The sequence below is a fragment of the Suricata suricatta genome, chromosome 4, assembly GCF_006229205.1.
Source record: "Suricata suricatta isolate VVHF042 chromosome 4, meerkat_22Aug2017_6uvM2_HiC, whole genome shotgun sequence".
Taxonomy (NCBI): domain Eukaryota; kingdom Metazoa; phylum Chordata; class Mammalia; order Carnivora; family Herpestidae; genus Suricata; species Suricata suricatta.
In genome coordinates, this window is record NC_043703.1 from 76,670,494 (window position 1) to 76,685,995 (window position 15,502).

General features: G+C 47.0%; 1 protein-coding gene and 1 long non-coding RNA gene across 2 annotated transcripts in view; one reads left to right on the plus strand and one right to left on the minus strand.

Moving 5' to 3' along the window:
• Positions 1–5,943: 5,943 nt before the first annotated feature.
• Positions 5,944–11,610, minus strand: LOC115289656. Its single transcript, XR_003907740.1, has 2 exons — positions 11,454–11,610; positions 5,944–6,238 (listed from the first exon to the last, which is right to left on the minus strand). It is a non-coding gene; the product is annotated as an uncharacterized LOC115289656 (long non-coding RNA).
• LATS2 (large tumor suppressor kinase 2) overlaps positions 6,182–15,502 on the plus strand; it is a 59,792-nt gene continuing 50,471 nt past the window's right edge. Inside the window, exon 1 of the mRNA XM_029936976.1 lies at positions 6,182–6,746. Coding sequence (XP_029792836.1) covers positions 6,399–6,746 — 348 coding nt within the window. The 5' untranslated portion in view covers positions 6,182–6,398. The remainder of the gene's footprint in view (positions 6,747–15,502) is intronic.

The following is a 15,502-nucleotide window of genomic DNA, read 5'->3' on the forward strand; positions in this document are numbered from 1 at the left end:
TGACTGACAGCGCAATGGGGGGACTGTGGGCGCAGAGTAGGGTCTCTCAGGTCCTTCTGCGAAGGGGGTTTCTAGGCTGAGAATTCTAGGAGGCAGATGTGAATCAGACTGGGGATGGTATTTGTTCCTCGCAGAGAGAATGGTCTTGCCAAGTTCCAGAAGTAAGGAAAGAATCTGTTGTTTTTATCTTGCCCAGAGTTACAGACTGCACCTGACGCTGGCTGGTTGGGAGGCGATCAGCTCCGTGGGGCTGATCAAGTACTGCTCAGAGCCGAACACCCTGGGCCCGGGGGCGGCTCGTGTTTAAACATTAAGTCAAATGACTTAAGTTTTTCTCTCTCTCTGCTTTTTTTTCTTTAAAAAATGAAGATATTTTAACTTCTTCAGCATGGGTATCAAATACTTAAAGAGGGAGTGAGCATGAAATACTTATGTTCCTACATTAGTTTGTTACCTTTTCCACTAAGCCCATCTGAAGTTTGCCCTGATCTTTTCTCTTGACTTGATTAAAACCTTTTTTTTTTTTTTTTTTTTTTACTGAATATGAGTCCTGAACTTATTAGGAATTCTAATAATTGGCCAGCGTGTTGTGTGTTACAGACGAGAGTGATCTCACATGCGTTTCACCTGCGATCTTCAGAGCGGCCATGTCAGGAGGCAGAGGAAGGCTTGTCACCCGGCAGGAAATCGAGGCTCCGAGAGGTGAAGGGCTTGCCCATATCACAGGAGCTTAGCGCCAGAGCTGGGGGTGGAAGTGGGGCTCCTCACCTCCAGCTGCTTTTCCTTTGCACCAAATGGTGGTCTTCTGAATCAGCCTCCCACAGGCATGCCCTCACTTCCCGAGAGCTGCCGTCCTCCACCCCCGCCAAGGCTGCTTCCCTGGCTGGGCTCACTGTCCAGGGGGTTGTCGTGGTTCAGAGAGCGGTCCTGCTGTCAGCTCTGCTTTCCAAGCCGAAAGCCTGATCGCCTCTTTCAAACTAGTCACTAGAGACAAACCAGTCTCTAGAGAACATGGACAGCCCCTACAGGTTCTAGTTCTTCAATGCTGCCGAATCCACACTTCTCTCTGTGCTCTGGCTACTACTCTGTTTCAGATCCCCGTAATTCATTGGGCAGACTTTTATTGGCACATTATGTAAGTAATTTCCCGTCTTAAACTCTGAGCTCCTGAAAGTCAGAGTCTTGTCAATATTTTCTGCTTCCCTAAGACATGGTAATAGGACCCTGTTGTATGAGTGCTCAGGTTGTGCACTGTTCAAGGGCCTTACACATAAAAGGGCATGCTTCACATTTTAGAAATACTCATTTCTCTGAGGGCACGTGCAGCCTACATAGAGACTCTTGGCCACTCGCAGAACACTGAGCCACAGTAGAGAGCTGCCGCCCCACATAGAGTCTCATGGCCTGTGTGACATGTGCATGTTCTGGAGAGTACATATAGTCACACATCTCCTCCGTCACCTGCCTTAAAGCCCAGTTCCCACCCTCCTGTGGCTTTACCTGTCCACTCACTTGGGGTGTGTACTAGACTGTGACATGTGGCATCAGTATGCTTTAGAGCAGGCCAGGCCACCGTCCACAGAGCTCCGGGAAGCTCCAGGGCAGGAGTCGCTGGTGGTGTACAATAATACAGTAGCAAGGACTTGACTTGACGAAAGGGTGTCTTTTTATAGTCCCGCAAAGGCACTGCATGAACCACAGGCTCTGCCAGTAACTTCCCAGAGTGTTTGATGTGGTGGTGGAAGCAGTATCTTAGAGCAACCCCTAACCCCTGCACCCTGACCCCTTGACGCCAGCTCTGGGGCAGGAGCCATGTGGGCTCTGGCAGCCGTGAGGCGGCAGCACAGTCTGCAGCAGCTCCAGACTGGGAGTGACCCAGTGTCCTCTGGTGGCACAGGGGACACACCAGTACGGCCATGCGGTGGCACTTGTGCTAACACCGGTGTATGAATAACCGCATGTGTGAATTCAGTGTGGACCCGCATAAACTGGACATAAAGAGTGTCGTGCCATGGATATAAAGTTCAGAAGCCAGTCCGGCTAATCCCCGGCTATGGAAGTCATGAAGGTGGTCCCCCTTGAAGCGTGGGTCTGTCCCTGGGGGGCATAATGATCATAGTCCTCGATCCAGAGGCTGTTTGTAAGGGTGTGTTCTCTGTGAACATTCATTGATCCCTATGGTTTATTCACCTTAAGAAGTGTATGTTACGGAAAGAGCCTAACTGCCCATCAACTGACAAGTGGATCAAGAAGATGTGGTTTATCTATACAATGGAGTACTACTCGGCCGTGAATCTGGCCATTCATGGCAACATGGATAGAACTCGAGGGTGTCATGTTAAGTGAAGTAAGTCATGTGGAGAGGGACAGATACCATATGTTGTCATTCGAATGTGGGACAGGAGAAACTTAGCAGAGGACCATGGGGGAGGGGAAGGGGAAAAATAGTTGGGGAGAGGAAGGAAGGCAAACCATGAGAGACTCTTGAATACTGAGAACAAACGGAGCACTGGTGGGGGTGGAGAAGGGAAGGGGGGTGACGGGCATGGAAGAGGGCACTTGTCAGGGTGAGCACTGGGTGTTATATGGAAACCAACTTGACAATAAACTATAAAAGAAAAAAAAAGTGTATGTTAGACTTTACCCCGTACCCAACAGAGCCTCACTTCTTCCCCAGCTTTCAGCAGTTTTCATTTTTATTTTTTAAGTTTATTATTTTGAGAGAGAGAGAGTGGGGGAGGGGCAGAGGGAGAGGGAGAATCTCCTGCAGGTTCCACAGTATCAGCACAGAGCCTGACATGGGGCTCAGTCCCACAAACCATAAGATCATGACCTGGAATCAAGAGTTGGATGCTTAACCGACTGAGCCCTGGAGCCTCAGCTTTCCATTTTTAGAGTAGATTCTGGAGAGAACTGCTAATGGCCAGCCCGGCCCCGCCCCGCCCAGCGCTGGCCCCCCTGCCCAGCCCTGGCTCTGCTCCCTGCTGCTGCAGCTGCACAGAGGACAGCTTGCTTTGGCTTTCTCACAGCTCTGTTTTCTTCAGTGTGGACCATCTCCTGTGGCCCTTGCCTTCTTCGCTGAGTACAAAGCCCCTGGCACCTTCTCTTCAGTCTCCTAGTGTCACCTGAAGGTAAAATGTGGCGTATCACAGACTGCTGCTCCTCCGAGACATGCTGGTTGGGAGGGATGTGCACTCTCCACTTGCTCACCTAACTGTTCTCTTTTGGGGACAGTCCCTGGCGAGGTAAATGTCCCACCTGCTGGTGGCCTTGTTGAGCCCCGAGGCCTGGCCAGGCTGTAGCTACTCCCCACCCCGCTCCTTTCTCCCTGGGGTTGGGGCTCCTCACCCAGGCTCGTCTCTGCTTGCTGTGCTGCCTCTGTCCCCTCCAGTCCACCTTCCAGTTACATTCCAGACTCGATTCTTTAAAAGGGCACTTTTGGCTGCCAGTCCTCAGCTTAATTGTAGACAGCGGCTTCACACTCCCTGCTAGGAGTCCAGACAATTAACATGTCCATGAAGGTCCTTCACATGGGGCCCTGTGCACCTCCAAGGTCTTACGCCTCCGTAACTCTCCAGGAAAAGCCTTCACACAGACATAAATGTGCACGGTGGGGCCTGCAGACTTCTGGTTCCTCTGCTCCTTTGCAGATCCTGTTCTCTCTGGCTGGAATTCCAGTTTTCCCCGCACTCAGGTCCAGTGATCTCTACTTCCGAGCTTTCCCTGGCTTTCTCTTTTATTCACCTATTTGTTAGATGCTCTCTTTGTTTTCTCCTTTTGGTCATTTCTTCTCCCCTGGAAGCTGCTTATTTGGCTACCTCCCTCTCACCTTGCTGAAGGTGGAATTGTATTGTTTGTCCTAGCAGTGCCTGACACTTAGGAGGCTTTTGATGAGTGTTTGCCAGGTGATTAAGTGGGTGGATGGGGCATAGACGAGTAGACAGTAGAGGAAGGTTGGATACGTTTTGAGTGCGAAGGAACCCTCCCTGATTATTTACTGTGAGAAGCTAGTATGAGTTATGTTGTCTGTATTTTCGTTTTCAAAGGGCAAAAAGACCCTAAAGATTGGAAACAAAGGGATTTGTGTGAATTCCCACAGGAAAAGAGCTAAGTCTCCTGCCTGTTCTCAGACATAGTGAGTCACTCGGGATTCTCCATACGTGCCGGGCACCTCCTTGAATCTATTTCTGCTGGAAAGGGAACTCACTGTTTCAGAAAGTTAGGTATTTCAAAACAGATGTTCAGACCACGAAGTCACTGAAAATGAGTGTGGTTGCAGTATGCCCCATTTTACACCAATTAAGCAGAGCACTGGGGTTCTGGCTCCCGGCCAGCATGCAGCTCCAGGCCCCAGGGGCATCTCGGCAGTTCTTGGATCTAATTGTTCACTGTCTGCCTAGTCTTAAAACAGTCATTTCAGGGATGTGACTACGTTAAATGTTGTGTATTGAAATATGAATTTCATGTTGGAAAATGTATTTAGTCTGGTTTCTTACTTTCTAAACAGACTCTTCTCTCAGTTTCATTGAGAAAGTGATAGAGCCTTTTAAGACCTTCCGTCTTCCCACCTGTAAGAAGGGAGTAGTCATTTTAATGTCATTTCTTCAGGTTTGCGATCATGTATGATTATGAACAGATCTACATAATTCGCACAGACCGCGTGGGGCCTGGCACATAGCAGACGCTGGATAAATGTTAGCAGGAGAGCGTCTGCAAGGCAGATTTCCGCTGCTCTAACATTCCTTGCTGAAACAAAATGTTCAGGTCCCTCTGCCCCTTTCCCTTTAAAGGGTGCTCTTTTCTGAGTTAGTTTTTCTTTGCTGGTTAAAATGCAAAATGCTTCCCCTTTACCATTGGCTCATCCAGTTCTACGGGAGTGGACAGAGTGAGGGCAGACAAGGAAGGAGAGGGAGAGGGCCCAGTGGCTGGTAGTCCCTCTCTTGGGCCACTGTGGGCACCTGTGCTTGGGTCAGAATATGTAAACCGTAACAACACAAGTGGTAGCTGGCCCGGCTTGCGAAAGACTGAACATATCGTGAATGCTACTGAGCCAGATGCGTACACACTGTCTCCCAGCACTCGCCACCACACTCATACCAAGCTTCTTGCTCTGTTTCACACGGAAGGGGGAGGGAGTGAAAGGACTTGTTCAGGGTCACCCAGCTGGCGTGTGATGTGAGCTGGATCATGCATCCAGTAGAGCTGGCTGCTAAGGGCAGTATGTGGTTGCGCTCCATGTTGTTTTCTGAATGCAACAATAGTGTTCAGAGAATTCGGCCTGGGGTAGGTGTACTTCACCCCCGGAAAGTGGCTCTGTGACACCTACTTCTGCACGGAGAGGCCGCTTCCATGCTGAAGCGTCTGGGGCAATCTGTACAGATGACTTTGATCGATACAGCCACCTGTCAGTATGGTCCTCGTGTATCCGGAGACAGAACCCACCCGCAGGCCAGTCCCCTTTTATGGAAGCACAATTTCTCCAAGAAAGACATCTTCATTTTAGTGTTTAGGTCAAAATGCTGATGAGAGGTTGACCACTTTATAAAGAAGCCAGGGAGTTGTTACCTTCAAAGTCTCATAACACATTGTGTTAGAATTACTTTCGTCTGCAACATAGGAAATTTTTAACGTGACAAGCTTGTGATATTTTTCAGGAATCCTGGTAAGGCTGTAAGGCAAACTTTCCAAAGACATGGAAGGACCACAGGCTCAGGTCGGGGGAAGAGTTAGTAAAACCACAGAGATAAGAGACCAAGTTGTGGGCTACGAACCTAGTGGGTATTAGAAACAAGCCAGAAATCCAAGACCCTGTGGAAAGTTTAACCCAAGTACTCAAGCTGTGAATTTGAAAGTGAAATTATATTATAATGAAGTGTTTTAAATGAACTGTCCGTTTCTAATTCTGTTCTTACTCTGAGGTGAATATTCCTAAGTAATAGGAGCTTGTGGAGATTTACTTTATTATAGATGACATGTTACAGGAAACGTCTTGGGACAGCCCGGGATGTCATGTGCGCCGACGAGAGCTCAGCCATATTTTTATTATTTCTGAGAGGTGATGTGTTCTTTCTTAATCCTTCCGAGTGGAATGTTTTCCAGAGCATTGTCCATTTCTGAAGAGTATCGTTAACGGTACGTGAAAACCATAAATGAACATGTTCCTTCCCTTGTCTTTTTCAGATGGTGATGGTGATCTTCAAAATGAAGCCTCTGGAAAATTTTAGGTTCTCCATAGGAACTACAAAAATTGAAGGAAAGAAAATTTTCAAAAGGAAATTGTTTTGAAAGTATGTTTACAACTAACTGATACTGTTGACAGGTTTTTTTCTTTTTTCTTTTTTAAATAATAAAACACTTTAAGAAGATTGTATTTATGGTAAAAGGAAACTGGACTAACAATGAGGCCAAAGACGTTTCCTGCCACAACGTATTCTGGAAATAGCCGCCAGCGCCTGCAGGAGATCCGAGAGGGCTTGAAGCAGCCGTCCAAGTCTTCCGCTCAGGGGCTGCCTGTGGGACCAAACAATGACACTTCCCTGGCCGCCAAAGTCCTGGGGGGCAAGGACGCTGCCCGGCAGCAGCAGCAGATGAGAGCCACCCCGAAGTTCGGGCCATATCAGAAAGCTCTGCGGGAAATCAGATACTCCCTGCTGCCATTTGCTAATGAGTCAGGCACGTCGTCGTGGGCAGCTGCAGAAGTGAACCGGCAGATGCTGCAGGAGCTGGTGGACGCAGGCTGTGGCCAGGTGAGTGTGCCCTCCCCAAGCGTGCCTGCACACTTGCGGCAGCCAGAGATCTGTGGTCGCCACTCGAAGGCTCCAAATTAGTTACCAAGGAAAGTGTTTCTGGATCAAAATCCAAGGCCCTTCCAATGGGCCATTGTATTGTTTTCCGCCCCCCCCCCCCCCCCAAGGGTCTCTTGGCTGCAGTTCCTTGTCAGGCAGGATCCGCACGCTTCTGAACTCTGCTGAAATTGTACCACGGCTATTCTCTGCTCTGTCATTGTCAAGTAGGGAAGGGCTTTCACACTTTCTTCGAGGTTTATTTGGCTTATTCCGAATTGTCATGGGGAAGATACTGGCTTCCCTTAACTTGTTTTTGGTTTGTGCATTTTTTTACTTAGTGAAGGGGAAGGTTGATTAACATGAATTGGCTCTTCTTAGACTCTCCTTTCTCCTACGTTTAAAAATAGTACGGATACTGTTAAAAGGAAGTCATCAGACTGACTTCTCGGTTGTTAGATGAAGGGACAGCTTAATGGAGGTGGTACCGATAACGTACAAACACAACTCACAGCCATACGTTTATGATCTTGTGGCAGTTGCTATAGTTACGTAAGACCCAGGCTGAGGGGCAGGACCATGCGAAATGGAACTAGTGTCCGACCAGGTAAACATGTCCTTAGTAAAATGGAACTGGTAAAAGTGTATTTGCCTTCTGAGGAGACTTCTGAAAGCAAATAATGCTTTGTCACCATCTGTCATCTTAAAAGTCGCAGTCGCATGAAAATGGAAATAAGCTAGGTATTTTTGCTGCCTTGGAAAATGAGTAAGATTTCATGCTCAAAGCATACCAAGAAGGCTTGAGCACTGTGAGTTTCTTAGAAATAACCTAATTACCTACTGCTGGCCTCGCAGTCACAGGAAAAGGCTAACAATGCCCTCTTTTATTTCCAAAAGCAATCTCAACCTTCTTGTTGTAGGTGATTACCATAGCATTTAACTAGAGAGTTTACGTTTTTCAGACGATATGTTTGTGAAACGAATCGTGCTGTTTTGCAGGGTGCTTCCTGGACACTTGGGGATACACTGGGATTAATTTGTGTGAAGCAAGCATTGTTGAGTTGAGCTCTGCTTTCATACAGCACAGGATCATGAATAATGTGGTGCAGAGTGTTTTACAGCGGAAGCTGACAGCAAAGACATGACCTTTCTCATTTTGAAAATATGAAGTTAAATGCGCTGCCAAGTGCTATCCCCTGACAAACAGAATTTGATGGTTTTGAAAGTAGGAAGGAGCAGTCCTGGGGAAATGCTAGTAAGATTGCAGAGACTTCTGAAACCCAACAGCAAAGCCTAAAATCTTCTATAAATCACTTGCAAACAAAAGAGGTAATCAGAGCAGGGTGTTCGCTGCAGTTGTATTTCAGCTGTGATAAAAAGAAACAAGTGAAGCAAATAATCAAAAATACAGGTGGGATCTCATTATGGCAAAATCCATTAATGATAATTACAGTGAAGAAATAATGGAGCTGGTGCTGTATCCAAGACAGTAAAGTACAAATACAGTCAAGTTAAGGATGTGACACCAATGAAGTTCCCATCAACATTTAATTTATGTTAATTGCTAGCAGAAAGGATTCCATTTGCCGTATTTAATGCTCCTGAAATAACGCAATCGCTTTGGTGTATAATGTTACTTTGTAAAGTAAAACAGTTCTGCCTTCACCCTCATCCTCCACTCTGGACTGTTTTTGGTCTTATACGGGGTACGTTTTGCTTTGAGAGAATTCTGGTCAGAAAGTCATTATGGGAACCGAATAGTGTGAGCGGAAAGGATTAGCAGTATGTCTAGAGTTCTGTGTCTTGGGTAGAGTAGATTTTGAGATCCAGTGTAATAGGTACAGAGAGTTCCTAGTGTTGCAGCTTTTTCTTTTTCTTATCTCCTACTATGTTGCCTTTTAATTTAGGTTCAGTTTTCTTCTCTTGTATTTTAAGTGTCATTTTTAGTCCTAATATTAATCAGAGTGGCAGTAAATTCCATGTTTTCCTGAGGTCTTACACACTTTTTTTTTTTTCAAGCTTTAAGGATCTCATCTTTATTCCTTTCACCAATAGGATAAAATTGACAAAGGCAATGAACACGACTCCTTGGGTACCCAACTGTGGGGCTGATTTTCTGCCCCTCTTACACACTCAGAATTTGGATTGAATAAACATTGTGTGGGAGTCCTTCCTGTGCGTGAGTTCACAGGATCTTACACACTTTTATATGCACCATTTTATCCATCACATATGCATGGCACATTCCCTTTTTATTTGACCTGAGACTTATTAGAAATATTTACTGAATATTTGTAAGGGAGTGTTTTCTTTTAGGCTTTTTATTAAAAATAAAATTTATTTCTTATGCAAGGAGGTGTTCTTTTTTCCTTCTTTTTTTTTTTTTCTTAGTGAGCACAAGCAGGGGAGAGGGGTAGGCAGGGGGACGGGGAGACGGAGGGGGAGAAAGAGAGAATCTCAAGCCAGCTCCATGCTTAGTGCAGAGTTCGACAAGGAACTTGATCTCAGGGCGCTGAGATTATAGACCTGAGCTGAAATTAAGAGTCGGATGCCCAGCCGACTAAGCCACCCCAGTGCCCCTGTTCTTTAAATATAGATTTAAGGGGTGTTGGGGGGTGGCTCAGTCGGTTAAGCATCAGCCTCCTGATTGTAGCTCAGGTCATGATCCCAGGGTCTTGAGATTGAGAGCCTCTCTCCCTCTCCTTCTGCCCCTTTCCTGCTTCTTCGCATGTGCTGTCTTTCCCTCTCTCTCTAAAAACAAATAAATTTAGATTTAAGGAATTGGAAAGATAAGTTTTTTGGTTATGAGTGTCATGTTTTGCATCATTGGATACTTAATATCGGCATAGGTAATTTAAATTTAGCATTTAATTTATCTTATAAAATTTAGTTTCAGTTTTTCTTTTAATGGTTTCAAGTGATGATATTATCAGGTTTTCCCTTTTGCTCCCTGACAGATTTTAATTTTTCACTTATTTACGTTTTAATGTTTATTTATTTATGGGAGGGTGGCAGAGAGAAAGGGAAAGAGAGGATCCCAAGCAGACTCTGCTCTGTCAGCACAGAGGCTGACACAGAGCTTGACCCCATGACCGTGGGATCATGACCTGAGCCAAAATCAAGAGTCGGACACTTAACCGAACCGTCAGAGCCATGCAGGCATCCCTCCTGACAAATTTTTAAAAGCCACTAATTTAATGTGCAGTGATGTTAATATGTGTAACATGGCTGCTTCTCTGGAGCAGATGGCGTGTGTCGGCCCCATAAATTGCGGTGGGTTAATGGGGAAGGGTTGGTCGGGCCGGCCTACCACACCCAAGGCTTCTCGGCGCAAGGGCGGACAGACTGCAGGGGGCCTTGTGTTGGCAAGGTCCCTGTTCAGTAGTAGCCCGCACTAAGTACCACTTGGTACCCGCTAGAGACTTAGATAGCTTGCTTTCAGGAGCGACCAGGAAACATTTTTGGCATTTAGCATGTGTTCTTTCTCTGGGGACCGCCCCACATCCTGACCTTCAGGAACCTTCCTTGTGGATCCACTGTGAGGCTTGCCAAGTCCGTGGCAGCTTTGAAGACTCTTAGGGCTCTGGCCTGTCAGAGCTACATTCCTCTAGTCCTGAATTTCTATGTTAGCGTAAATTTCCTAATCCTGACTTAATCCAGGTTTTCCTCACTTGATTGTGAATGTTTAAGTGGCTTAAATCTTTATTGGAATGAAAGTAGGAAGAAACATAAACAAACAGATTGATTTATTTTACCAAACTTGGCCTAAGAGAAAAGGATGTATTTTCAGAGGGAGGTTTCCTGAGAATAATGATCACAGTACCGAATAAATCTGGGATGATCTGGTTAATAGGAAAAAGGGGAGTGAATTTCTTTGCATTCAAGCCAAAAAGTGTAGAAAAATCAGGTTTCTCAACCCATCCTAAAAATTCTTACTGGACCCAGGTCCTTTTGTCAAAGGAGTAGCACCGCAGAGGGGTGAGGCCCCGGGTGTGGGGGTGGGGATGGAGGGGGTGGGGCCTGCGGGTGTCACAGAGGAAGGATAGACACTGGTGTTGGCCCCTACCCCCTGTGACAAGTGCTGCGCCAAGCACTGGCACAGCAAGCCTCGCTGAAAGTACACAGCAAGCATTTGAGGGAGATTCCGGTTTGTACCCCAGGACTGCCCTGGAAACTGTGGCTTGGAGGGTCAGGCAGGTGATGGGAGCTCTCTCTGCCCCGCCCTCGCAGCTCCCCACTGCTCCAGACCTTGTGCCCTCAGACGCCTTCTAAGACGTGCTCATCACACACCTTGGAGAGGAGAGCCTGAGGCTCCGTCCTTAACGTCCTTCACTTGCTGTGTGTGCGCGTGGCTGGCCGTTTTCTGCATTCCCTTCGGGAAGCCCCGCCCGCCTGGGTCCCAGCCCCTGATCAGGGCCTGCCCCCACCCCCGTCCTCACCTTCTCGGTCACGGTGCCTACCGCCCTCGGGTTGGCCCGGGTTCCCCTCAGGGGCTCGGTGCTCCCGCCGCACGCTTCCCACGAGAACCTCCGCACGAGGCAGAGGCGGAGCGCAGCCCTGGGGGCGGCCCTGCGGAGCGCCCAGGCGGAGGCACCGTGTCAGAGGTGGGAGGAGGCGCCGGGCAGAAAGCCCTGGATGTCGACCCAGGGAAGTGTCAACGCTCACACCCACGGGCGGTTCCTGTGTCCTGGTGACAAGGCCAGCCTCGAGCTGATCTCTGTGACACTGGAGTGTTGCTAGTGAAGAAGGATAGAAGGATCTGGGATAACATGCGCGCTTCCTCCTCTCCCTTCCTCCGGTGAGGGAGCCGTTTCTCAGTGTTACCGAGCCCGAGCCTAACCGAGCCACAAGGAAAAAAGAAACACTGGCGCTGAGGAATGCGTAATGTAACAGGAAATGGTACCACAATGGCTTTTGGGTGTAGCAGTTCCTTGCTTTCCCCCTTCTTTTTTTTTTTTTTTTTGCCTTTGTCTTTCAAATTAAATTTGGCCTTGCAAAAGATGTAACTGTATACTTTATTAAAGTAGGATATTTAAGAAGACAAGACACAAGCACACATACCTGTGTGTCATACCCTCCCCCTGAACACCACACAAGCCTCCCCCTAGTTGTTATAGTCTGTGATCATTGTGGAGGTCTGGAAAATATAGAAAAGTATAAGAAGAAAATAAAAATTGCCTATAATTCTATTGGCTCATTTACAACCACTCTGAACATTTTGGTATAAAAGTGACCAAATTTTTTTCTAATTAAAGGAAATTAAGGAAAGGAGATATGTGCTAGGTGGGAAAAACAATATTTGCAGGATGATCCCAATTCGTCCTTTACAAAAATATATGTGTATAATATAAGTTTTCTCAATGCCCTTATTGGTCACCAAGGCCCTGCCAGAGCATGTCTTCCATTGGGGAGAGACTTCCTGGCCCTGCCCCTCCTCCTGCCAGGCCTCACCTCTGCTTGATGATACTGCTCTTCTCCCTGCCTCTCCTCATCTGCACAGAACCCTCCAGAGAAATCATTCTAAAAAGGGAAAGACCCTGTCATTTTCCTCTGGAAACCTTTTCACTGCCCTTGGGATGAAGTTCCTGATCAGCAGGGAGGGCCCAGGTCACAGCCTCAGGTCACACCCCGCCCCTGCAGTTGGTGCTGTGGCCCCACAGGCTTCCTGCCTTTCCTCACTGCCCAGCGCTGGCCCTCTCTCGCCTGGGCACTTGCCTCTTCCTCTGTGAGGGTTTGTCCTGCTGCCACAGATCCAGAAAAGTAACTTCTGAGCCTTTAGTCTAACCTAGATCCCTCTTTTATTCTCTCTCATCCCAGGAATTTCTCTTCATAGCACTTATCAGAATTTGTTACTCAGTGCTTAGTTGTGTGTTTTTGTGTAATATCCATTTCTCTCTAGATTTAAGCCCTGTTAGACAGTGTTTTTGATCTGGTCCTTATTCTCTAGTACCAAAAACCGCAAACTCTCAAAAACATCGTCTGTATAACTGAAGGGATGGCTGTTATAAATGTTTCCATTTTAACGTTTCCATTATATTCCACCCTTCACATGGAAGTTTTATAATTTATTGTAAATAAGGGGTGTTGAGAGGTAAACCGAAGCACCTTGAAAATTTTTTGTAGTGTATTTGAGCAATGATTCCGGTTGGCAGTAGCGAATCAGAAGTGGTTGCATGTGGTCCACTGAGTGCTCTGGGAGAGACTCCTCTAGGGTAGTGAGTGCTCCACTGAGTGCTCCGGGAGAGACTTCCCTAGGGGAACAGGCAGAAGCCAAGGAAAAAAGTGTTTGTGTCGTGATGGCTCCAGTGGTTACTGTATTTGGGAAAGCCCAGGTAGCTGGCTAGGACCGTTGTCCTTGGGTCTTGATTTCGTAGCCTTGCGGCATCACGGGCATACTTTGCTTCACTCACATCCATGGAAGACAAAAGACCCACCTCACTGTAGTGGCCTCTGTGTTCAGTGAGGTCAACATTGTGGTAACACCCTGCTGCATAAATCTTCACAGATGTCTCTGATTCGCTTAGAACAAAGTTTAGAAGTGGAATTATTAGGACTAGCACAACTGACAAATTTTGACAGTTTTTATTTGGCCAAGATTCTTTTTTTTTAAATATAATTTATTGTCCAATTGGTGTCCATACAACCCAGTGCTCATCCCAACAAGTGCCCTCTTCCATGCCCATCACCTACTTTCCCCTTTCCCCCACTCCCATCCACCCTCCATTTGTTCTCAGTATTATGGTTTGCCTCCTCCCTCTCTGTTTGTAACTTTTTTTTTTTTTACCACTCCCCCTTTTCCGTGGTCTTCTGTTCAGTTTTTCAAGATCCACTTAGGAGTGAAAGCATATGGTATCTGTCCTTCTCTGCCTGACTTATTTCACTTAGCATGACACTCTCAAGTTCATCCACGTTGCCATGAAGATTTCATTCTTTCTCACTGCCATGTAGTATTCCATTATGTATATAAACCACATCTTCTTGATCCATTCGTCAGGTGATGGACATTTAGGCTCTTTCCATGATTTAGCTATTGTTGAAAGTGCTGCTATGAACATTGGGGTACATGTGCCCCTATGCATCAGCACTTCTGTATCCCTTGGGTAAATCCCTAGCAGTGCTGTTGCTGGATCATAGGGGAGTTCTACTGATAGTTTTTTGAGGAACCTCCACACTGGCTGCACCAGTTTACATTCCCACCAACAGTGTAGGAGGGTGCCCATCTCTCCACACCCTTGCCAGCATCTATAATCTCTTGATTTGTTTATTTTAGCCACTCTGACCAGTGTGAGGTGGTATCTCAGTATGGTTTTGATTTGTATTTCCCTGATGATGAGTGACGCTGAGCGCCATTTTCTGTGTCTGTTGGCCATCTGGATTGTCCTGTTTCCTGCCCAGTCAGCAGTGAGGTCTGCTCTCCTACCAAACTGCATCTCTGTCAGGTTTGTGGCTCGTTCTGTATTTTTGATGGTGGCAGTCAGCACGTGGTGGGTGATAAAAAGAAAGTCGTAATAGTTCTGCAGATGTAAGTCACAGAAAGCTGTCCTATTTTAAGGGGAGGCCCATATTTAAGTATCTGAGATTGGATCCATCTTCCTCTTAAAACGGGATGCAAGACCAAAATCCCTCTCTTGAGGAACGTTGTTTCTCTTCTCCCCAAGTGACTTCCATTTGCACGTGGCTCACCTCCTGGCTGACATGGGAATTTGTCATCCTGGAGAGCAGTTGGCTGACAGGTAGGCAAGGCCTGCACTCTGGGAAGGACTGTACCAACCCAGGGACAGCGACTTCCAGAACTCAGCTTCCCGTGTGCTCCAAATGCTTTGTGTGCCGAGCGGAGCTCCCTGGCTGTTTTTGGACACGAGTTTGCTGAGGTGTTGGCTATGACTGCCCTTGGGGGCAGCGTCCGGCCTCTTCTTTGCACAACAACCTTTCCCCTTTATCCACATGTGCCATAGTTCAAGAAATGCTGGGAGTCACAAACACCGTTTACCTGAAACCAGCCGTTCCGACCTGGAGACTATTTGCTGTCATATATATGGCTGTAGCCATTCAATGGCCCAGGACACCCTGGTAGGTGGTTACTGTGCATTTTAATACACTCTGTAGCCAAGTGCTCCCCCTGCAAGGGCCTGAGATATGGTGACTGCCATGGAAGGGTGTGGAGTAATGATATGGTCCTCATTTTCCCTGTGCCCAGCGGTTTGGTGAGGGGTGGGTCCCAGGCATGAGCCCTTCCGGAGGGGACCCGGGGCTGAGTTGTTACTGCCTACAACCTTGGCTCTGCGTTCAGCTCCATAGAGCGGGTCCTAGGAAGGGGCTCTAACGTCCGAATCAGGGCCCCTCTTCCCGCCATTGTCTACCGCTCATAGACATGCAGAGAGGTGAAGTAACCCAGCAAGGAAACTGCAGTGTTTTTACGTCCTTTAACTTTTAATGCACTTATTCTAAATCTCAAATTTAACAGCATGAACGCCACGTTCATTATCATAGTCACTGCTCAGCTGTTTCTTATTTTGGTGTTAAAATTCAGTTGCCAGAAGTTCCTGGTTCTCAAGTTTAATGCAAAATGCATTCATCATGCAAGTTTTGTAGAAGTTTTATGCATCTCGGATTTTTAAAGTTTTCTTCAGCATATCTATTGGGAAGGGAGATGTTTTCCATAATTGTTTTTCAGATTTGGATTTGATATAACTGGCTTATCTATCAGTGCAACGATTTGA